Source organism: Engraulis encrasicolus, chromosome 7 (assembly GCF_034702125.1).
Source record: "Engraulis encrasicolus isolate BLACKSEA-1 chromosome 7, IST_EnEncr_1.0, whole genome shotgun sequence".
NCBI lineage: Eukaryota > Metazoa > Chordata > Actinopteri > Clupeiformes > Engraulidae > Engraulis > Engraulis encrasicolus.
Window position 1 is genome coordinate 46,908,808 of NC_085863.1, and position 25,567 is coordinate 46,934,374.

Consider the following 25,567-nt stretch of genomic DNA (forward strand, 5'->3'; position numbering starts at 1 on the left):
GGGTTGAAGGAGCACAACCAGTTCAGCGGCAAGGAATCAGGTGCTGGGTGGAGATGTGGAGTGGTGCATCATGGGAAGGCAGTGTTGACGGTGGCTGGATTGGCCATGGGACATACAGGGGCATTAGTCTGGTGAACTGTGTGATGAATTTAGGCTGGTCCTCTCCTCAATGTGGTGGTATCAGTCTTCATGCCGCAACAGCAAACCTCTCTAAGTCAGATTTAAATATTCATTTTGGCTGTTGTGGTTAAAATAACTTGTAATAGATAACTAAAAATGTTGTCACAGGCTTTATTGTCTCTTTCAGTGCCTGGCAGACCGGTCTTGGCAATGAAAATGAAATGCCTGGCCTGATTTTTTGTTCCAGTGCAGCCCTGGTGTTGGTGGTGAGGGGGAGTTAGGGTGCCTTTGGATGTTGTAAGTTTATCGCTGACAGGGCCGTTGGCAGCTTTTGTCAGGCCTGAGACAAAGTCATCTGAATCTCACCTCAATACATTCAATTTAATGGGGACTCAATTGTGTGGCCCCACTCTCCCTGGGCCTGCGGCAACTGACCCCTTTGCTTCCCACTGTCGGTGGACCTGCTTGTAATGTTGTAAGTTTATCGCCAGCTCGAGTGACACCGCCGTCATATTTGGAGAAAATGTTCATGGCGTCGTTGGTTTTTTTTTGGCGGTCTGTCGTCTGTCATGTGGACTTGCCGAGGGGATAATAGTAATGCACTATAACAATGTTGAAAGATTTATTTCCAGCTTGCCAACGAGCCACGAACACTACTAGCATGCCGCCTCCACTGGGAAATGGCTCCACAGCCAAACACGTCCTGACTTTCTTGAGGGCCACACCGCTAAACCACATTTTGAAAATCTTCAAGAATACAGAAGGTGTATTAATGCCCCTTTCATGTTTTTCTTGCTCTTGTTCAATGTTTGTATTTGTATTTGTTTTTGTGCGTGTGTGTGTGTGTGCTTGTTATACCAACCCAGTCAGGGTGTTTTCTGTTTCATCATCTCAAAGCAAAGCCTTTGTAAGCACATTTATCGCAACAGCAAGCATATTACTCTTGCCATCTAAGACGAAGCCCTCAAAAACCTGCACCGAAAAAAAGATTTCTCCATAATCCATATTTAATGTCTATCGCCATACACAAAGCAGAGATTGTGCGATACCAACAATTTTTGAGTAAGTACTTTATCAGCGCAGGGCTATGGGGAAAGGACAGACACTCTGCTATTTAGCATTCAGAGGCTGCATCGCCCTCATATATATTCACCTGTTTTGAAACCTGAAGGTCACAGACACTGTTTCAGTTGAAAATGACTATCAAACTAGCATACTTAGTGCACAGCAAAACCTCTCTCTATTGACACATCATCAGGTGAATAATCAGCCGCTTTTGGAATCTCCATTTGCATTCTTTTCACTGACTGGTAACAGCTGGTTTTGTGTTGAAATATATATCAGCATAACATATAACAATATAACGACAACAATAGTAATAATTGATAATAATAAAAATATAAACAATGAAAAAATGAATAATTCAGTACCCCGACTTCCCACCACCATACTTTTGGGAGATGCCCTGGACTCCAATTACTGCTTTTACAGCTTCAAAACGAATATAACAGTGTAATAATAAATTGAAATATAATAATAATGAATAATAATAATAATAATAATTAAAAAAAAAACAATGAAAACAAATCGCTGCAGCCTCCACCCCTTTACTTGCCATACTTTTGGGAGACGCCCGGCCCTCCCAATTAATCCTTTTTCGCAGCATCCAAAAAGCCTAGTCCTGTGACTAATCTGGCCTGGGGGCGAATCACTGGCAGTGCATTCAGAATGCGGATCTGCTGCGGGGCAAACAGGATGCTGCCACTGCGCTGCAACTCACAGCAGCACGACACACAACACAACACAACTGTCTGCTTTTCACAACGCCTGAGAGCTCCCCAGTGCGCCCAGTGCAAAGTCCAAATCTCATTACTTTTCCTTTCTCAGCCAAGACTAGAGGTTTACATAAGGGAGGAAAAAGAAAAAAAGAAGCCGTGTGTGTTTGTGGACATATACCAGCTACAGTCCACAAATGTATTTTTAGACAGTGTGGTTTGCCTTAACTAGCACATTTATTGTAGGTGCACTGCAGACACAGTTGCAAGCATGTGCGCGCACACAAACAAACACACACACACACACACACACACACACACACACACACACACACACACACACACACACACACACAGACACACAGACACACAGACACACAAACGCACACACACACACACACACACACACACACACACACACACACACACACACACACACACACACACACACACACACACACACACACACACACACACACACACACACACACACACGGGGGGGAGAAAGCCCATGTATGTACTGTACTAAAGCCTTTAAAATCGTCCTCACAGAGGAATAGATTCACTAATGTAAACGGTTACACCAGGACTTTATACCATTCAAAAAATAACAATAGAAATGCTACCCCCCTATTTTGCTCGCCTTCCCTGACAGGATCTGAAAATTGAATGTGCTGAATTATGGTGTGCCAGCAGCCAGCCCACAGCTACTGGGGAACAGTGTGAAATGCATTTGGGCTTCTCATTGCTGGTGTGTGTGTGTGTGTGTGTGTGTGTGTGTGTGTGTGTGTGTGTGTGTGTGTGTGTGTGTGTGTGTGTGTGTGTGTGTGTGTGTGTGTGTGTGTGTGTGTGTGTGCGTGTGTGTGTTTCTTTTTTCCCTTGGTCATATTAGCATTGGGGAAGCAGAAGCTAGTGATCAGCCAGAGCCAATTACAACGCTGTCATTCTTTGACGGCAGAAACGATTTTATCTGGCGCCTAAATAGATCTGTGTGTGCGCGCCGTAGCTGAGTATATTCAGCTAGCAGGCAGGCAGGCAGGCAGGCAGGCAGGCAGGCAGGCAGGCAGGCTCCCCCACAACCCCATCCCCATTGTTCATTTTCAATTCTGGACCTGCTGTGCAAAACAAAAGCCCATCCGTGCGACACGCTTGAGAATGAAACGGCGTACGTGTCTGACTGGCCGGGACGAGCCCGGTCGGTTGCTCGCTTGCTCGGCTTCACTGCACAGCACGGCATGGCAGCAACAACAACACACACACAAAAAAAGAAAACGAGAGGGTCCATTTTCTCATCATTTCCTTCCCCCCGGTGTCTCCGCCTCTTGATCTACAGCTACAGGGTCACCTTGGGGCCCTGCGTCCCTCATCCTGCCCTGGCCAGCCCCGGCAGCTATGCAGAGAGTGCTGGCTGTCACACCAAAGGCCAAGCCTCAGCTCCCCCCTGAGATGCTGCCATCAAACATTCATACAGGCTTGAGTGGGGCGCTTCAGGTCGGCGTATGACGAAGACCCTGACACTCGCCACGCTATAAATCACTCACAGACCTCTCACCACTCCGCCCCCGCCCACCACCATGCCACCTGACAGAGAGAGGGAGGGAGGGAGGGAGGGAGGGAAGGAGGGAAGGAGAGAGAGAGAGAGGGGGGGGAGTGCCCCCACTTGTGTCCTCCACTCCACCCCCCACCATGCCACCAGACAGAGAGAGGGAGGGAAGGAGGGGTAGAAAGAGAGAGAGAGCGAGAGAGACGGATGGAGGGAGGGAGAGAGAGAGAGAGAGAGAGAGAGAGAGAGAGAGAGAGAGAGAGAGAGAGAGAGAGAGAGAGAGAGAGAGAGAGAGAGAGAATGCCCCCACTCGTCTCTTCCACTCCACCAACCCACCATGCCACCTGACAGAGAGAGGGAGAGAGAGAGAGAGAGAGAGAGAGAGAGAGAGAGAGAGAGAGAGACAGAGAGAGAGAGAGAGAGAGAGAGAGAGAGAGAGAGAGAGAGAGAGAGAATGCCCCCACTCGTCTCCTCCACTCCACCCACCCACCATGTCACCTGACGTATATAGAGAGCGGGAAGGGGGGAGGGGGGGGGGGGAGAAGAGAGACAGGCAGACAGACGGACAACCCGAGAGAATGCCCACGCGTCTCGTTTCCTCTCCTCTCTCAGCGTGTCACAACTCCAGTGTCGCAGTTAAGGTTTGCGTTGCTTTTGAGTAAGATTTTCAAGAGTGGAATTGAATAGATGAGACGTGTTTTTTTTCTGTCTGACACAGTTTTGTTGTTATGCTCTTTCAGGAATTTCTGTTGCCAAACGTGATAAGCAGAGCCCATTGTTCTCTTTCAACACAAAATAAATCAAAGCAGCATGGGCTACACTTCTCTCTGATGTGTGCTGTGAAGTGCAAACGGCCTTATTATTTTTGTTTTCTTCCATTTTTATGGATTTTTTTTGTATTTTGTTTAGTCAATCGACTGAGAGAGAGAGGGAGGGGAGTGTTGTGAGTGTTCAAAAGTGCTACATCGATAAATCTTTTATTGAGATCTAATGCCAGGAATAGTTTTAGCAGGACGATGATTGTACTGGTTAACCCCTACATTACTTCCCAAATGACAGACAGTGGTAATTTAATCTGGTACTTCCCACTGTACATAAAACATGGTATGAAAATACAAGTGTCCTCTTTTTTGTGCTTATCTATTCGGGCAAAATCCCTAATGAAAGGAATATGGTGCAGAGCCCTTTGGATTACAGTGCATTTCTATTTATGGTCTTTTGAGGAGGGTTCTTAAAATGGAAACACACCAATATGCAATTTTCTTAAGCTTGTTGAAGAAAGAAAGAGCATCTTATTCCATCAGTAATTTACTTTTTTGCATGTCTGTGCGGCTATGGTTTCCTCAGATGTTAGGTTTCAACTATTTCCCCCATTCACACTGCAAGAGTTCTGCTTTGCTCTGCGCTATAATATTTAATGAATGTCTCCAAAGATGTATTCCGAATTTTAACAGGAATCCCAAATGTTTGCAAAACAACCGGCAAAAAATACACAGAATTTTGTTGTCCTAGTTAAATACATAATCCACCCAAACTGCAACTACAGAGCAAGAAATATTATTTACATTTTCAGGGGAGCGGTGTTCATTGGGAACGTTGTGCTATATAACACACCACACACTACTCTAGCCGAAGCACAGGCAGGCAGGAGCACCACCATTTTACCAGCAAGAAACCCCCCTCCCCATGTCAACCCCATCACTTCATAGTCTCCGCAGATGCATTCATGCACTCAGATCACTGGAAACCTCATGCAATATTCAAGAAGGACGAGCCACTGAAAGGAAGTCTGCCATACTGTAAACAGGATAAAAGCTCGTACCTCCTAAACACATCCACCGGTTAGATTTGAGGATTATTGTGATTAACAAAAGATCAAAGCGAGTCTTTGTGATATTCATTAAAAAGGCATAATCTTCAACTACTTGGGTGTTATTGACAATAATAGCGTTAGGACTGCCGGTGCGATGACGGCGAGCCTCGAATGCTAATCATCCTCTCATGCATACAATAACATGACAGAATAGAACATGTTCGGAACAGGATGTCATGATACCACCCCGCTGCGACATTTGTAAACGCACGTCTTCTCAACTTTATCGGGAAACTCAACCACCGCTTATAAGACAGTGATGGAAGATTCCGTGCTGGTTTCATGGGTCGACCAATCACCCGCCCACCCACATATTGCTTCACAAATAATCTATGGGGTGGATTCTAAAAGATACAGTATGAATTACGACTGCATCGTCAGAAGATGGAGCACGGGAACGTCCTGATCCATTTCCTGATCCATCTATCCCTCCTCATCAGTCTGGATGGATGGATGGATGGATGAAAGGAGAGGAGTGCAGTGTTGTGCTGCAGCATTGAATGTTCCTTGGCAGCAAGAGAGAGAGAGGGAGGGAGGGAGGGAGGGAGTGTACGTCTCAGAGCAGGTGCCGCAGTAATTATGATGCCAGGAGCCGCCTTTTGACAGATTTTTCGCCTCCGTCTCTTAATCATGCCACATCTGTCCAGGGGATGCACACTACTAAAAAGGACTGATTTCCCCCGGGGTGACAAGGCTTACCCCTGACATCTGTTCCGTGGCCCAAAGTCCTCGCCGAGTCAAATGTGAAATGTTGGGCGCCTCTGTGACCGAGGCTCGCCCTTATGCCCCCGTGCCCCCGTGCCACTGTGTCACTGCTGGGCTTCTTATCCTGACCTCTCCTCTATTCTCTCCTTCACTTCTCTCATCTCCCCCACTGCTTCCGTCACTTCAATTTCCCTCCCTAACCTCTCGCCTCTCCTCTCCTGACACATCTTCCACTCTCCCCCTTTTTCCTGTGCTCTTCTCACTCCACCCCACCCTTCCTCTCCTCACCCCTCGTCCCCTATGCCCACCATCCAACCGCCTCCTCTGCTCTCAAACTGTATGTAGATGCTTCCAACATCCATGTTGCATGAGGGGGGCTTGCAAGGGCTCGTAGCCTACGAGGTACTGACTGTCACCCGGTATGGTGATTTCCATGACAGCACTGGGTCCAAGTCACGCCCCACTGCAGAACCAGAACCAAAACCAAAACTGGCACAAGAAGACTCACGCACCAGTAGCACTGGCACTGGTCCGTCCGTCATGCCCTTGCCTATGCACATGGCCAGGGCCGCTGACAGCCTTGGGCGAGCCCCAGGACGAAGGTATCTGAAAGGGCTTTCCTCATCCATAATGAGAACCCAATTCTGGGCAACACCTCTCCCTGGGCCCGGGACAAATAACCCCTTTGTCCACCCCCCTGACAGCTTGATAGTGGCCCAAGCCCACCAACGCCCATTCAAGAAACGCCGTCACCATTCGTTGGCTGCGGGAGTCAGCGGCTGTGTGCCCTTGCCTCCTGACCCGGCGAGATAGCCGGTGCGCCGCTGCGTGCAGCCTAACTAGCCTAATGGAGCAGATCTGCGGCGGGGCACGGCTGAAGGGAGGCTAATTTAATCTGAGTATTAATCAAACAGACGGGTGGGTTCGGCTAATTATGCTGGGACAGGTTCCAGCTCTTTAATTTCCAAACAGCCCGGGTTCTCTTTTGTCTTTTGTTTATTTTTTTTTGGTCTTTTTTCCGCAGGATGTGGCGCATCAAATTATCTCTGCAAGTTTTGTCGTCAACTGTTATGCTTTGGAGATCTGTTAGCCGGCGGAGCTGCCAGTGCCAGTGCCTTTGCTACCATCACCCTTGCCACTTCCACCGAAACCATCACCGCCACCGCACCCCGTAATCCTAAATGGGCCCTCTGCTCCAGCTAAGCTTCCTCCTCCTCCTCCTCCTCCTCCTCCTCCTCCTCCTCCTCCTCCTCCTCCTCTTTTCTCTGTTATCGCTCTGCATTTAGCACAGCCACTCTAACAATAGGCACAATGAAAACTAGGAGGAAAAGGAGCAGAATGTGCAGAGAAGGAAAGTCGGAGATAACGGCTCTTTCTCTGTCGCTCTCTCTCTCTCTCTCTCCCTCTCTCTCTCTTTTATTTTCTCGCTCTGCCTCTGTCTCACTCCCTGGAAATGTCGGGGAGGTTTCTTTTTTCAGCCGTTACATAAAAGGCTGAGTTTTGAAAAAAGGCAACAGCAGGAAAATACACATATAAATGTGCAATATTTCTTTGACAAACACACCTCCTTTTGTGCATGAAAACCTTCCACTTTGCCACGACAATGCACAACAGAAAAATAAGCCGTGACGCTGCTTTGGTAAAAGTATAGATTCAGAATAGATGCGAGGAAGTTCATCCGCCATGTTGTTGTTCCTTGCCAGGCTTGACAGCTTCATAGATGTCCTCTAAAGACACACAGTCACTTCCGTACCTGGCAGGGGGGGCAAGGCAAGGGGAAGGCCACAGGGCTCACGGCCTTACAGGTGTCGAAAACAGGGGGGGTCGCACGGAGGTGGTCCAGGCGTCCGTTCAATTCCTTCCCTTTGGCCGAGGTCGCCCCCCCTGCCTGTGCCCGCTGCGGCAGCCCGGGCTCCATTAATCCATCTTGGTGACACTGACAGGAGGGGTGGCGCATCGCCCCTGCTAGACCCTCATTCCACCTGCTTTAAAGACGGATGAAGCCGGACCCTCCGCGTCTAGATCGATACAGCGCACCACTCGCCCGGAATACCAACGAGGCCCCTTTGCAACCCCCATCACCACCACCACAGCCCACTCACACACCCACACCTCCCTCTCTCTCTCCCTCCTTTCCGCTCCATGCCTCTCCTCTCCTCACCTTTCCTCAATACGACTGCTTGCTTGTTCCCGTGTGGCAACGAGGCCCCTTTGCGACCCCATCACCACCACCACCACCACAGCCCACCCACACCTCCCTCCCTCCCTCCCGCTCCTCTCCTCACCTTTCCCCAATACGGCTGCTTGCTTGTTCCCTTCATGGCACACGGCCATGGGGCTTCAACCCAGCTCGGTGCCATGTCCTCGCAAGCTCCCCGGTAATTAGGGAGCAGGCCATCATGGGCCTGAGAGCAAGCCGGACACAAGCGGAGGGCACCTCAGACCATCGGCTTACAGCCCTCAGCAATTCTTAAGAGTTTATTTTACTTTCTTCTTGCCAACTCTGCTTGTGTTTCTTAAATCTGTATGTATTATCCATTTGTTTTCTTGTTTTAAAAGCTATCTCTATATGGTTTCCTTCTTTTAGTAAATAATATTTGATATTCTCCATTCTTTAAAAAAACATTTGTTATATAAACATATTTCCAGTATCTTCTACCTTTCTTTGCTTTTATACATTGACCACCTGTGTATATACTGTAGGCAACTATGTAGAGTACCTACGGTATACTGTACACTGTAGTGTACTGTACTGTGATCTTGAATGGTCCAACTGGTGCTGTAGTTATCAGCACCTGACCCAGAGGTTGTGTGTGGAACTTTTGGAAGAAGCAAGTTACTGGTATCCTTTCCTATGTTCATAGTATACCATCTTATGTTCTAGGCCTTTATCATTGTTTCCCCCCCATTTTTACTCAACTGGAGAAGCGTAACACACTCAAAACTCAAAGGGCCCTTTTTTTACAATCCATGTAATTTTTAATTTAAGGAGCAATAAAAAAATATATAATTATCATGATATAATCAATAGGTTATTATATGTTTTAGAGTAATTAACGTGATTGAATTATTCCATTTCTGCTAATGAAGTGGCATTGGTCCATTGATTCCAATTAAGACTGGAAAAGCCTGGTGAGACACCGCAGTGGCTCAGCCTGTGAATGGCTTATATAGTATGCTGCCCTTGGATGTTCTCTCTCAAAGTCCTGGGCATGTGCCAGAGTATTAGTTAGCTTGCAGTCGCAGCACAACAAACACATCCCTCTTACATAACAATTTGGAGATGTTGTTGTTGCCTATGCTAAGAACAACTCATCAGCGACGCAACACAAATTAATGATCAAGCGGGATTCCTCATGCGGCCCAGCAAGGTATGAACACCTTCCAGCGTGGTTTGAGGAAAAGCAACAAAAAAAGACGACAACGAAGGGGGGTCTTGGGTCGACGTCTTGTAATAACAAATCTGGAGAAAATGTAAGAAAGAAATTTAATAGAACGCTGCTGCAGGGGGGTCCAGAGAGCAATACATCAAACCTTCAATCAAATTCCAGCAGGAAACGCTGGTCTCCACGGAGACAGCAAAGTGTTGTGTGTGTGGTGCTGGTGCTGGGGCTATCTCTCTCTCTCTTGCTCCCTTTTCTCATTTCCTTCTCACAACCACACATCAGTTATCAGCCAGCGAGGAGCTCTATTTCTGTATGGGTGGCCAATGGCTCTCCCACAGATAGATAACCTGGACCTGCTTCACAGTGCCGCATGCACTTCAAAGCAAGACCAGACGAGATATGTGTGAACCAGTGCAGATAAAAAGAGGAAATCGACTCGTGTCATTTCCCAGCCTCTTCACAACGGCGATATTACAGTACAAAAAAAATATATATAAAAAAGAAATACCCAGATGTTTCACCCCTGTGCGTCTTCATCTTGTGTAAACGTCTACACCTTTTGTACAAATAGCTGGCATATTCACCCGCTAAAAGCGCCTAAGTGAAAAAACTGCTGCCATCTACATATGGACTGTACAATAGTGTCATGATTAAGCGGCTTTGTGACATTTAACTAGCTGATAAAGGCCCACCCACAGCACAGCTTGTGCTGGGAATAAAAGCAGCTACAGCCCGCATTGAAGGTCTCATTTGTTTGCACTGTGAGGCATCCTTTATGTTTCACCAATACATACAGTATCTCTGGCGGATGAATCTTCAAACACGACTTGACGACTGTGGAATAAAATAAACAGTGAAAAGGACACTATACGGATAGATACAAGTAGCTTCAGAGTAGGGCTGGCTGGTGTTTCGCTTTACGGCATTCTCTTTCTTGGCTTCGGTTCATGGGCAAATGCTTCATATTTCCCCCCCAGCAGAAACTCATTCCCCCGGGAAAGGAAAATGTTTATGCTTTTCAGGTTGCTTTATGTTGCAACATAATAAAACGTTCAGTCAGCGAATTATTATTCTTTGGAGAAGGCAGCTGAAGTGGAAATGTGTGTCTGAAAATGTCACACTCAAACACTAGTGGAAGCAATAAGACTGATGCACCGTAACGTGACAGCATCATCACTCAACCTGGCTAGAAAAAAAGAAGAAGACCGCACTGCATTCAATAGGGGAGTATGAAAAAGGCTTGCAGGTATGGCACACTGTCCAGATCCTAATGAGGCATATTGTGAACACATTCAAATGGACATTAAGTATCATTAGATAACACTAAAGCAATATGTCATGAGAGGCTGTGGATTTGTGTGGATTTAGAATGGCTAAGGGGACAGAAACGTAACTTGGAATACTGTTTGTTTGTGGTCAATTTACAATGGTTTGGAACCCCCTATCAGCCAATCATAATAAAAAAACAAATGCACAGCTTTTGATTGCTATATATTCAATACTGTTAGGCAGAGGGTTAATGTAGGGTCTCTGCTTTGACAAGGACACCACACTGATACGGTTGCCCTGCATTTAACTGGACCCTTGTCATCTTAATGGTTCCGTTTTTCCCTCCTGGTCTACCCTGCAAACGTTGTCCAGAGATAGCCCCTGCCTGGGGCGTCTTGGCATATAGCAGTTCACTTCACTTTCTCACTGGTGGCCCATTTTGTTTGGCCGTGCCTTTAGGTTGAGTCAGCAGAAAAGGCATTTCGCTGAGGCAAAAAGCAACGCGCAGGTCTTCAGGCTGCTCATTTCTATTTTTTGGTCCAGCTCTGGTTGAGTCACTCCTGAATGATTTTTATGCTGGGCCCCCTGGGGATGCGCTTGGCAGCCAGACGTTTCCCAACGGAACATGCTTGTGTTCATAGTGTTTTTTGTTGTATTCGGGCTCTGGCACTGTACTGTAGCATTTTTTTAAATTTCAAATAGACTTTTGTATACTTTCCAGCCTGGCAAATATCAACTATGCATTTTTTTGTCCACAATACCTGACCTTTTTTGATGTAGCCTGTCTTCATTCTGAAGCCTGCAATTTCCCCATGCTACGCCCTCCACACATCCACGCAATGGATGCTGGATGTCATGTATGACTTGAGTTCAATTTGTTTTACATAAGATCGCCAGGGAAGAAGAACACTGCGAATTTCAGGGAAGAATACATATTTCATAATAACTGTGGTTGCCATGGCAAAAAAGAGACAATTCCAATTTTTTGACCGCCCATCTTCACAGCTGCAGCCAGCGCGACAGAAACTGACAGTCAAACTCCAGTGAGAGCCCCCAAGCCTCTTAGCATTCAACCCCATCCGTAAAGCCTCTTGATATGCGAAGACATGGCTGGAGCCATCATATTCTTAGCCCAATTAGCAGGTTAGGGATCAGCTGTCATTTAATATCTTAACACATTGCGATGGCTTAAGGAAATGTTTTGGCTCAAACTCTATTCTTAGACTCCCCTCCGCTAATCTAATCTAAAGAAATATCCCCATGTGTCAGTCAGCCATCGGAGCGGTGTCTGCCTTTTGTCTTCCAGCTATTTGTGGCAATTTGGACCCCTGTGCGCAAGCTCTTTGTTGTCCGTCCACAAATCCTGCATTATCCACCATATCAAACGTGCTTTGGTGATAATATCAGTGGCCGTGATTGCAAGGCTACCCCGTTGGTAATGGGGCTCTGTAATGGGGCGGCTTTTAAAAGAGCTTCCCATTTGTCACCATGATCACACACAGCACACACCGCAGCACACAGAACAATTCAGTCTCCGCATTTAACCCTTCACACTTGTGAGCGGGTGGGGGGCAGCCCCCATCAGCAGGCCTGGATGGATAATCTGGCACCCAAGGCGTTTCTCTGTGGGCCGACAGTCCTCGGGGGCCGATGCAGAAACTGACCAACCATTTAGAAGGGGCTGTGCAAAAATGCCCAGACCTTTTTTTCTGATCCCAGTCCTGCCCCTGTGGAGAGAAGCGTGTGGGGGGATTACACCACGGTCAGGGTACCTCAGCCACAGAGGATGGAGAGTGGAGGACTGTGCTGGTCACTCACTCCCTCTATCAACCTGATGGTGTGGGAAATTGCATCTGTGACCATTTTGGCCACAAGTCCAGATCTGCTTAACTGCTTGCCCATGACCACCCAATAGCTTTTGATACAGTAGTTGTGCCCACTATATGTGACAGGTCGGGTGTGTAGTGTCCCAATCTGGATCTTAGCTGTCCATCCATCCACACACTCTGCATCATCGCACTAAATTACACTTAGCTGACGCTTTCATCCAAACCGACTCACAGATATCACAGGGTAATGGTTAGAGTTCCTGGACCAGTGTGGGGTTAGGTGCCTTGCTCAAGGGTACTTCAGACATGGAGGGACGATGAGATTGGTAAGGCTGGGGATTGAACCTGCAACTCTATAAAGTACAGTACAGCTGCCTTACCATTACAACACGACTGCCCCCAAGTTACACCACGACTGCACCCATATACACCTTTGCAACACTGTATGTCACTCCCCTTAATTATCTGTTTGTAGTGGACCTTTGTAGTGTTGGCTCATTCTCTGGGCCAGATTTTCTGTTCTCATGAGAGTAAAAATGCTTTGGCAATTCAACACTATCCTGAGAATATATGGCCCCATTCCATTTCAGATTCAAGAGTGTTGAAATAACACTGTGAAGACATACACTATATACTGTATTTGCTAATACAGTTGAATGAACACTGTATCGATTGGAACCATTTGCAAAATACTACGTAGTGTTTGTATAATTATGCAGTTTTTGGTAGTCTCCCTGTGTTCTTCGGTTATAGAGGAGTGTGGAGGACAGTGCTGTGCCATTCAACCCCCCCCATCTTACCTCATTAGCTCAACAGTGCCCCATACAACACCGCCCCCGTTGTTCACAGGCCTCACTCGCTTTTGCTACTGCTGTACTCAGAGTGTGCAGCTGCAGGTAGTTGGCACAGCCTTTTGTAGTCAATCCCCACATCCCTTTTTGTGATAACATCACTCCCCTTTTGTACAGTAATGGGGCACTGAAATGTGGCTCGGTTGGCAGCATTGGTCTGCTTGCCGGAGCCATTGCTGCACTCACTCTGTGCAGCGGCAGGTACAGTGGTTTCCTATTGAGTTTCACGTGTTAAGGGAGGATGGGAGGATAACTGGCCCCTAGTTTGCAACGCTCATGTGGTTAGAGGTAGCTGTGCTCTCACCATGCGCAGCAGCTTGTAGTATCCCTCTCCCAATGTGGAGCACAGCATGTAGTTTCCCAATGGGCACAGTGCACATTGTCCAAGGCTTTGTTGAGATAATACCTGTGGAGCTATGGACAGGGCAATCAGGGCATTTGCCCCTGGGATGCGGGGCCCTCCCGTATTGGTGGTGGGGGCCCTATTATGACCTTGGCAGGCTGTATGGGAGGGCCCCTACCTGTGTTTTGCCCTGGGGCCCTGTGTGCAATTGTTCGGCCACTGCTTCTAATGGGGCTGGGTAATGGGCACTCTGACTGCAATGACGTTCACTCATCTGCGTGGTGGTGGTTCTTCTGTGCTCACTCTGTGCAACTGCGTGTACAGTATTCACGTGATTTGTACAGCTGCATGTAGTCTCCCAATGGGCGCAGTGTTCGTGGCCCATCCCTTTGTTGGCGATAATTATGCCTACCTGCTTCTGTCGGTACTCCATTATGGCTCTGCAGCGTTTGCTTTGTTCGTCTGGGCTACTGCTCTGTAGTCACTGTGTGCTGCTGCTGCAGGCAGTCTCCCAGTGTGTCTCACTTACAAGGGGAAATGGAGGACAATGGAAACGAATGCTGGAAACACCACCCCCCTCCACTCACCTAAAACGGTTAGCTCTACATATCCCCATAGTTTGCAGGACTTGTCCACTTTGCTTTTACTGTACTAACTGTGTGCAGCAGTACTGTACTGTACAGCAGGTAGCTTGCTGATTTACACAGCTACAGCCTGAAGTCTCCCAACGTGGGGATAGTGCTCGTGGTTACGTGGCGCTATTCCGACATGTCGCTATTCCGACGTTAATGTCTATTGTCGGAATACCGACACGTTTTCCACCGTCCGCCGCTATTCCTACATGCCGCTATTCCGACATCCCTAACCTTAATCCTAACCCTAACCCTAACCCCAACCCTAAAAAGTGTCGGAATAGCACTATGTCGGAATAGCGCTATGTCGGAATAGCGATTGCCCCCCAGCGCTCGTTGCCCATAACTTTGTTGCGATAATATCCCCACCTGTTCGTGATGGGTCTCTGCAATGGTGCTCTGTTAGCCCTGTTGGTTTATGTCTGGAATGTGGTTGTTCTGTTCTGTTCTGTTGTGTTGTGTTGAGAGTTGATGTACTCTCAATAGTTGTGCAGCAACAGTTTCTGCAACGGTGCTCTGTTAGTTGTGTTTGTCTGGGTATTTGTTTTGTTCGTGTTTGGGGTGTGGTTGTGGGTTCTTCTGTACTCACAGTATGCTGCTGCATGTAGTGTCCCAATGTACCTCTACCTGTATCTAAGGAGTCTCTGCAATTGTGCTCTGTCAGCAGCGTTTGTTGTGCTTGTGTCTGGGCTGTGGTTGTGGGATTTGGCCTGTGGTCACTATAGCTGCAGTCTCCCCGTGTATCTCAGTTACAAGGGTGGACGGAGGACAGTGTTGGTCCTAAAACAGCCAGCTCTACATTGTCCCACAGGTTGTAATTACAATGGGCCTCTGTAACGGTACTCTACTAGAAGAATTAGTTTGAGTCTGGGAGTTTGTTCTGCTCATGTCTGCTGGTGAAGGTAGAGCTGCGTCCGCGCCCTTGTCTTACTTGGGGAGTTTCACTCGGTGCAAAATTCCAAAACAGTGATACAATAGGGAGAAAAAAGAAGTCGCACACAGGAGCTGGATGCTCAGTGAAACTGCATTAAAAACTAAAGTGGGTAGCAAACGTTTCGTGTCTAGCCCATCATCAGTGTTCCCAAATTATTTTTTTCTCCCTTCTGCTTATGTCTGGCATGTGTTTGTAGGCTCTTCTGTACTCACTATAAAGCTGCAGGTAGTGTCTCAGTGTAACTCTACCTGTTTGCAATGAGTGCCTTGTTAGCAGCATCTCTCAGTATATCTCTATCTGTCTGCAATGAGTTTGTTAACAGTGTTTGTTTGTGTCTGGGTGTTTGTTGTGCTTATCTGGGCCGTGGTTTTGTTCTGTACTCAGTATGATGTGCTATGTCTCCCAGTGTATGCCTACCTGTCTATACTGAATCTAATGGTGGTCTGTTAATAGCGTTTTTTGTGTAGTATTCATTTCTGGGCTGGGGTTCCTCTGTACTCACTCACTATTTCCCAATGTCAAGTGTATGAGCCTCGGAAGTGTGTCAGCCTAAGTAGTCAACGGCCAGTGATTGGATACTCCGCAGAGTTCACCAAAGAGTATCCAATCACTGGGCGTGATTACGAAGGCTGACACACTTCGAAGGATGCACACTAGACATTGGGAAACGGCCACTGTGTGCAGCTGCAGGTAGCCTCCCTGTGTATTCTACTTCTAATGGGCCTCTGTGTAATGAGCGTCTGTAATGCTGCTCTATTAGCAGTGTTTGTTATTCTGTTCGGCTGGACTGTGTTTGTGGGCTCTGCTCTGTATTACCTGTTTCTAATGGGTCTTTGTAATGGTGTTCTGTGGGCTGTGGGCAAGGATGACGACAAGGCGGGACAAAGGGGTCTGTTGTCCCAGGCCCTGGGAGATAGGGGGCCCATAATTGGGTCCTCACTACATTGAATGTATTGGGTGGGGGGCCTTTTCAGATGACTGTCCTGGGCCCAGCCAAAGCTGTCCGCGGCCCGGGCTGTGGTGGTTGTGGGGCTGTGCTGGCTCGGTACTACTCACTATGTGCAGCTGCAGGTAGTCTCCCAGGCCTGCGGTGCTCTCCACCTGCACCAGGATGGCGTCTCGCTGCTGCGTGCTGAAGCCCACCGCCAGCCGGTCCGCTCGCGTGCTCGGCCGCTCGTTGGGCGCCCAGGTGTACGTGATCAGGGCCCCGCCTTTCCCGAAAATGTAGGTGGTTCCAGCTGCGAGGTGAGAGAGCGGGGGGAGAGGGGGAGAGGGAGGGAGAGAGAGAGAAAGAGAGGGAGAAAAAAAAGGGGCAAGGTGAGCTTGGCGGGCTGATGGAAATATATATTGATGGTGTGAACGTTCTTACGTCAGCATGTGTGTGTGCGTGTGACTGTGTGTGTGTGTGACTGTGTGTGTGTGTGTGTGTGTGTGTGTGTGTGTGTGTGTGTGTGTGTGTGTGTGTGTGTGTGTGTGTGTGTGTGTGTGTGTGTGTGTGTGCGTGCGCACACATACACTGCGGCGCTGTGCTACTTTGCCAGGTTGGAGGGTTTGTTTGACTAAAATGTATTGCTGGTTTGTGACATCATGCTGTAGCATTATGGCTAGCTGATTCGTGCCAGAGGAGCTTGCCAAAACGTGTCAGCAAGGCAAGGCAAGCCAAGGCAGGCCGACTGGAAGGGAATGGGAAAGGGAAAAGGAAGGGGAAGGGAAGCCTGCTGCAGGCTCTTTACCAGTGTCTTCAAGCCAACACAACACTCTGACTTCACAATTAATCGCGTCGTCGTCTTACTTTAACGCGGAAACGAGGGCAAGCATACTGGCTTCTGCTACACAGAGACAACACAGAACATGGTTTGAGCATGAATTTATTATGTGTTACGTCTAAGAGGATGCATACTCATTCTGGCGTAGTTAACACGAATATGGCAGGGTTGCGATTGTACGTTTTTTTTCTCTCCCCATCACAAATTAACATGCTTTTACAGTAGTAGCACATTATCACTCATTCATGGAGTCGTATCCTTTCCCGTGCCCAGACCTGAATTTATGCCCCATCAATTTGTGGAGGTCCTCTGCAATTAAAAAAAGCTTTTAAACTCTCGCCCCTCGTACCCCCGCTGCCATCACAGTGCCACCTGTCATTCCTGGCACCTATGGCGCTCTAAATGAGATAACAGAGGAGGTGGTTGAGGGGGCATCAAATTAGCTTATCTGGAAGTCGCACCCCCCTAGGAAAGCTCCGGGTGGCCGAGTGCTGAACACCTGCTCCGGAAAGCTGCTAACCTGTTGCAGAGAGCGACGGACACAGACAACACCAGGCCATAATACAGAGAGATTAAATCAACCATACACAAATGTGCAAGGTGAGGGCCATGTTGTGATGGGAAATTAAGGTGAAAGGCTGTTGGCCTTTTTGTTGCGAACCGCGTGGACTGCTGCTAGTAGCCTTACTGACCCATGCTGTTGGAGGATGAGCTCTGTGCACCAGGTTAAAGAGGTGGCAGTGAGTGAGGAATTGGCTGGTGAATTTTAAAAGGCATTGCAGCACACACCACATTACTCGTGTCAGTGTCAGAGGGCTGCACGGGTCTTGGAGTCGTGGATTGCTGCCAGTTTGCTTCAAGTTCTTCGCCTAGTTAAAGAGTTTTTCTCTCCCATTTTTTTGGTTATCTTGGCCTGGGAGTCCTTTGGGGTGTGTAAAACCGAAAGACTGCTGATGAGTTATTTACACATATTAAATGGTGTGCTGCATCCACACCACTACTACCACACACTACCATATTGCAGAGTCCTAAGAGTACCGACAAATAATGTGGTTCCACAGATTGTCTTTAACCATTCCTCCACTGAAACTAAAGAATACAAATGGTTGATATGAGCTGACACATTTGCTATTTAAAATCCCATTTTCAAAATCTAAACTTGGGTGTTACACACAACCAACAGAGGATGATGATTTGTAGCCAATCTTAAAATACAGTAGGTTCACTTGCCAATGTGATGTATAATAATAATAATAATAATAATAATAATAATAATAATAATAATAATAATAATAATAATAATAATAATAATAATGATAGCCATTGGAATTATGTATTTTTTGCTTAGGCCTATGTGTTATTTACTTATTATAAGGCACAAAACCATACCCTAAAACCCCAATGCTATTCTTATAAATGTCACACAACAATGCCTCGCTCTCGGCTTGAGTCCAAAGACAGGCCCAGCAGAAAGAGCTGTGTGCCAACATAATTACGGGCACCTCTAAGAAGCCCAGGAAACGTAAATAGCATGCCAGCCTAAATCTGCGGCTCTGAGGTCCAGCTGGGAATAACGTTGGACTTTAGGCAAGCCTGCAAGTCCAAGAGCCTGCTTCGCTTCACCACATTCAATTAAGAATTATAAATACCACTGTGGTTTTTTGTTTAAAAAATAATTATATCATATTCATAGCATTGAGCAAGGCAGCAAAACAATGACTTCCAACCAATCAAATCATAACAACTTCCTCTTAACTAATGGTAAAATCCGGTAGGATTTTAGTGTGAATGGGCTAAAAACATATTTGCCACCTGCCCAAAGGAAGTCTTTTAATAAAGCAATTGAATTTTTTCCGAAGCGGTGGATAAGCTGCATTAAATACACCTAATGGTTTATCCACTGAGGTGCACTCAGTGCAGGCGGAAAAGCACTAATTTCTTGGGCATGTTTAAGTGGGAATGCAGTGGATATTGTGAACATGGATCCAGCAGATAATTAAGAGACGGGCTACCAAATGCCAAAAGATTAAGGTAAGATTAGCAACATCTTCAGGGAGACATGAGAGAGCAACACAAGTATCATTTGAAGACACTTTAAACCTCTACTCGTCTTGTGCTGTAGTAGCACACTATGGTTTGCAGGTTTCTGGTGGCACAGAGATAACAAAGGCATTCTCTAGTGTAATTCAGGAAATCTTTACACTACCGTATGTTTAAAGCCTTTCCAAGGAAGTATAATTAACAAACATGAGAAAACACAGACATGCATTGGCTCTTTGAAATACCGTCATATGTAAGATGCTGCACACACAAAGATCCGATAATACAGAGACGAGAAGAAAAATGGCACAGAGCACAACACATTGTCTCTTGATATATTTGTTGTTTTGAAACACATACAAGTGTACTATATATCGTTGCAATTAACCCTGCGATCTGCAGAGTTTATGGAGCTTTATGTGCATTGACGAGGAGGTCAATGAAAATGATCAATGGCCATTGGAAAGGGCACGTTGCCTGTCTGTCTATACTCTGGGCTTAATTGGCACAAACATTACTCTTAGGACAACAACCGTTAATATATATGTTTAAGCGTTTGGAATCTGCCAACTGCATGCTGCTTTTCACTGCAAGTCATTAGTGAGAGTAGAATAATTATCTGCAAATCACATTGAGAAACATACAAAAACAAACACGACTATAAAAACATTTAACATTTCCAGCATACCGCCAATATTTCAGGCTATGCGGTATCTGCTATGCGCAGATGAAAGCTTCCCTTGGTTATCCCCATCCCCTGTCGACACACACGCACGTACGCACACACACACACACACGCACTAAAGCACAGACTCACACAGCGACACGCACGCATGCACACACACGTGCTGGCGCATTCATAGTCACGCTTTAACAGTCCTGCTTTGACAGGCTACAGAATCAATATTACAATGTATTCAGTGGTGCAACACTAAAAAAAAAAGTGCAAAGATCAGTCGGCATTACAATAATGTTGCCAACACCAGTCAACACCTGTGAATTAACATCCACCACTGGCATTCTGCCCCCCTCGCCCCCCTTTCCTTTCTCCAGCATGTCTGAAATGTGATATCCGGCTACTCCCATGAAACCCCTGCTCTTGTGTGCCGGTGAGAATTACCCTCGTGTAAGACATCACGCCACACAAACCTCTGCGTATTCCCCCTCACTCTCTCACACCGAGGGGGTGGGGGGGATCTAGGGAGTGCTCCCAGAGACAAGGGTTGGAGTAGGGGGGTGAGGGTGGGAGACTAGGGGGGGGGCCTGGAGTGGTTGGGGAGCAGCAGCATCGCCTGTTTACAGCAATGTTATTTGCTTTCCCCCCGCCGCTAAGCAAGGGGAAAAAAGGAAAAAGCGGCACAGAGGCAGCTCGCCATGTTTTTCATCTACCTGTTATTTACCCGTCTCCCCCTTGTGTGTCCACACAACCGTTTGGTTCCCTCGGCAATACCTTTGTAAGCTTCTCTCTAAAAAAATACAGCAAAAACACTGTCACAAAAAAACCCTCTGATACTGATAAAATATGTTGCTATCATTTCTTTTATCATAGCCAAATTTGCATAAGCATTTACAATAGCTTAGTTTTCAAAGAATGTATTTGTATTGTGTGTGGTTTTTTTTTAATTTCTCTTTATTTTTCCACAACAGCTTATGTAAGGTACTTAATTCAGGCAGAGGAGAGTGCTGTTCTGAGAGGCCCTGCAGTGTCCTTTGGCTGCCTTGTGGCTTGCTACAATGCTCATGGTTATGGCTTTTGGTGTATTATTATTTGCACCTCATTGTAGCGTTTCTTTTTTGCATTTCCTACCAATGCACTTGTACACATGCACTTCATGTACCATAGACCTGCGTCAGGCTGTGTGTGGGGAGTCGTTGTATTAGTTTGTCTGCAGTCTCTTGTGTCTCTTTGTTTGTTCTGCAGCAAAGTCAAGGTCCTGGAGGGACGTTGTTTTATTTCTCTCTGTGTTGGATTACCCGCGTAAAAGTTGAAACGACAACAAAGCTTAACGTGGGGGACATGACTAAGACTGCATATCCCTACCGTGTCACAACAATCACACATCAGAAACCAATGCCACACATTGATACTGGCACCGCGGTGCAATGGATTCAAAGTAAGGGAATATGCACCAACTTTGCCTAATATCTGTGTGTGCCGTGCCACCTTGGCTGTTTGACTGCCTGGTTATCAGTCTATCTGCATTATCTTCACACTCCCCTGGTACAGTAAAAAATCACAAAATTAGAATCCTTAGAAGCGTTGAGATCAGGGGTGCATTTCTCGAGACCATAGTTGCTAACTACGTCCGCTACTTTGTTGTTTGTAATGCAATTTCCCATTAGCAACTACCCAAGTTGCTGACTGGCTAGCGACTACACTTTCAAGAAACGCACCCCAGGTCAGAACTGTAAGATAGATTTTAATTGAAGAGTCTATCTGCCATGCAGCGTTACATAAGGCTAATGTTTCATTTCGGCAGTCAAAACAAATTAAATACCTTATATTTACTTATACCCCTTAGGTTTTTGTACTCTGTGGGTGGCAAAGTCTTTCAGTGACCAAAGTCAAAGCAGGCACACAGATAAATGCATTATTATGCAGAATAAAAATATTGGAATATTCAGTGCAACACAATTGCTTACACGATCCCCGACTGCTTCAAAGCTAAGATGGCTCCCCCATAGTTACAAGGACCTCATCTAAGAATGTTGCTTGAGATGCCGTGGTATTGCTCATTTAAAATCATAATGGTCACGCCATTCAAGAATGCCTGAAGGTGAAATTTTAAGTTATGATTAAAATAATCCTCTTTCACACCATAATTATTTGCCAGAGTTGACTTGAGCAATTATGACGGGAGAGGCGAGGAGAGGAGAGGGAGAGGAGAGGAGAGGAGAGGAGATAGGAGAGGCGAGGAGAGGAGAGGAGAGGAGAGGAGCGGAGGAGAGGAGAGGAGAGGAGAGGAGAGGAGGGAGGAGAGAGAGAGGAAGGAGAGAGGGAGAGGGGAGGAGAGGAGAGGAGAGGAGAGGAGAGGAGAGGAGAGGAGAGGGAGAGGGGAGGAGCGGAGAGGAGAGGAAAGAGAGAGGTGAGGCGAGGAGAGGCGAGGAGAGGAGAGGAGAGGAGAGGAGAGGAAAGGGGAGGAGAGGAGAGGAGAGGAAAGGGGAGGAGAGGAGAGGAGAGGACAGGAGAGGAGAGGAGAGGAGAGGGCTTAACTACACAGTAAATAAAGCTGTGCTAATTCACACTTATAGAGTAGTCTGGGACCAATACACTCAAGAAGATGTTAAATAAACTCTAAATTTTGAATTAAAACAGTATTTTTAAAACTGTGTACAGTGGTGGCTGTGCGAGTTGAGTGGAGCTGAGGCCTTGCATCTGCTGTCATGCCGCTGCGGTGCTCTGCCTTGTTTGGCCTGAAGTTCGAGGGTGACCCAGTTCTGTTGGCAGGGGCTTTGATAAACATATCAGCCGCTCCCCAATTCCATCTCAGAGCACGCCTTTCAGCAGCGTACTGCACCACACCCACCTCTCTCCTGTCTCTCTACGTGCCTCACTCGGTTCTCTCTCTCTCTCTCTCTCTCTCTCTCTCTCTCTCTCTCTCTCTCTCTCTCTCTCTCTTTCTCTGCCATTTTCTCTTTCTCTCTCTCTCTCTCTCTAGCTCTCTCTCTTCCTCTTTCTCTCATTCTCTCTCTCTGCCGTTTTGTCTTTCACACATTCTATGTCTCACACTCTTTTTCTCTTTTTCTATCTCTTTCTTCTCTCTCTTTCTCTCTCCATCTCTTTCCTCCATGACCACAGCACTTGCCACTTCACGCTGTTCATGAATTCAAATGGGTCTTGTCTACAATGAGATTAGGGCAATCCCTATTCATGACTTCCTATTGGTCTTATCCGTATCCACCACTCTTACAGGCGGGAGAGGCTTAATTGTATTATATGATGCTATGACATGTTATTTGTGAGCCATTCTTCAGAATATCAATTCATTTCTGATATTTGCACACCCATTATGGGCTCCCGAGTCTTCATTTGCATCAGACTTGCAGAAAAAAAAACGGCAGGTTTTTTTCTCCCTCATCACCTAATACAGTTTCCGTTGGTGCACAATCGTGCTGCGAAGCCGAGTATAGAGCTACAGGAAAACATGTGAAATATGTGTGAAATAGCTTTTAGCAGCTCGGTGCTACACGACTCATCTGGGTTAAGAATGTGTTGATGTCTTCAAGCTCCGCAGAAGCAAGTTAGTCGAGTCGAGCAGCTTGAAGCGAGTGTGCCCCGAATAGACTCTTTTGACACAGACAAGTACAGATTGGGCATGTATTAGAAAATATTTCTTGCTGCCAAATATTGTATGAAATGCTGTGTGCCTGAAAAGGCTGGTTGACTACCTTTAGCGGAACATATGACAGACCCATTCATATCTAGCAGTAGGTAGGATGACAGTTGGGTGTACACATCAAAAAGCACTTGTGCTTCCCCCCTCTCAGTGCATTTGTCCCAAAACTACCTCCTTTCCCCATGGGTCCCCCTCTTGATTGCATATGCAAGAGACACACAGACATGCAAACCCATCACGGTGCACTCCAGCAAGAGACAGACTGCTGCTTTAGCCATATGTGGCCTGCCTGCCTGCCTGCATGGCATTACACCTGAAATGGGTGTTAACATGTCGTTGCATCTGCTCGTTAATGAGTGGCAGAGAGGGGGAGGAGGGAGAGAGAGAGAGAGAGAGAGAGAGAGAGAGAGAGAGAGAGAGAGAGAGAGAGAGAGAGAGAGAGAGAGAGAGAGAGAGAGAGAGAGAGAGAGAGAGAGAGAGAGAGTGTTCTGGTTCTATTAACAGTTTAGTTTCAGCAATATGTCATAACATGGCTTATACTCCAAGTTTGTTCACAGTTTTAAGCTTGCATTAATACGATTTGAGCTGAAAAGGTCACTCTGCGTATTGCTATGGCTACAGTATCATCTTGAACCATTTTCGATGGTGGTTTATATCGTACTTGACAGTACCTGACAGCAGCCTGACATGACACTGTCATAGCACTGTCAAAACAATGCCATGTTATGTACAGTGTGGTGTCACCCAATATACAGTACAGCCAGCGAAAATGGTAAAAGTTAAGTGTTACTGTATGTTGAGTACATCAATTATGCATTTGCTTAATATATCGATATTGCACAGTTTTGTTTATATTCACTGTGCCTATACAGTATATGCATATTATAACTCTCCCTAGTTAATCATCACCACCTCATTTTGTCTTTATTTGTAGCCACGCCTTTTGGCTGAGTGCCATCTACTGTATTGCCATCCATTAAATTATAGGTTGTAAAAGACTTTTATCCAAAGAGCCAAAGCAGCAGGAGACCGCAATAGTGCCTCCTCAATCCTATCATCTAGATGAAAAAAAACCTTGAGATTGGCCGACTAATTTAATTTGTCGATGAGACAAATAAACACACATCTTCAAAATAACGTTAGAAATGGCTGACAACGACCAACGACGTTGCTATGAAAATGACCTCCACTGCCCACAGCATGACATACAGTATATGAAGAAACAAACGACTGCAGTCTGACTGCAAACCGTACAGTATAAAAGGCACAGGAGCAAGGGCACAGCGGGGCACGTCTGCAAACAACGTTTCTGATCCTTACAAATGAGCACTAATGCCAGTGTAAGCTACTACAGCTTTTAGCTGCCATGGTGGTGCATCCGATTTCCATGGCAAGGAGGCACAACCAACAAACAGGCGCACACACACACTCACAGACGCGCGCACGTGCACGCACACACACACACACACACACACACACACACACACACACACACACACACACACACACACACACACACACACACACACACGCACTCACACACACACACACACACACACACAGAGGCACTCAAGTGTGCACGCACCCACGCACGCACGCACACATAGAGACACTCAAGTGTGCACGCACCCACGCACGCGCACGCACACACACACACACACACACACACACACACACAGATGCACACACACACACACACACACACACACACACACACACACACACACACACACACACACACAGAGGCACTCAAGTGTGCACGCACACACACACACGCACGCACGCACGCACACATAGAGACACTCAAGTGTGCACGCACCCACGCACGCACGCGCACACACACACACACACACACACACACACACACACACACACACACACACACACACACACACACACACACACACAGATGCACACACACACACACACACACACACACACACACACACACACACACACACACACACACACACACACACACACACACACACACACACACACACACACACACACACACACACAGATGCACACACACACACACACACACACACACACACACACACACACACACACACACACACACACACACACACACACACACACACACACACACACACACACACACACACACACACACACAGATGCACACACACACACACACAGA

General features: G+C 46.8%; 1 protein-coding gene across 1 annotated transcript in view; it reads right to left on the minus strand.

Annotated features, from left to right (window-relative positions):
- Positions 1 to 25,567, minus strand: part of nrxn2a (neurexin 2a) — a 284,420-nt gene that overhangs the window by 31,800 nt on the left and 227,053 nt on the right. The window contains exon 20 of the mRNA XM_063202259.1: positions 16,317 to 16,498. Within this exon, the coding sequence (XP_063058329.1) occupies positions 16,317 to 16,498 (182 nt within the window). The remainder of the gene's footprint in view (positions 1 to 16,316; positions 16,499 to 25,567) is intronic.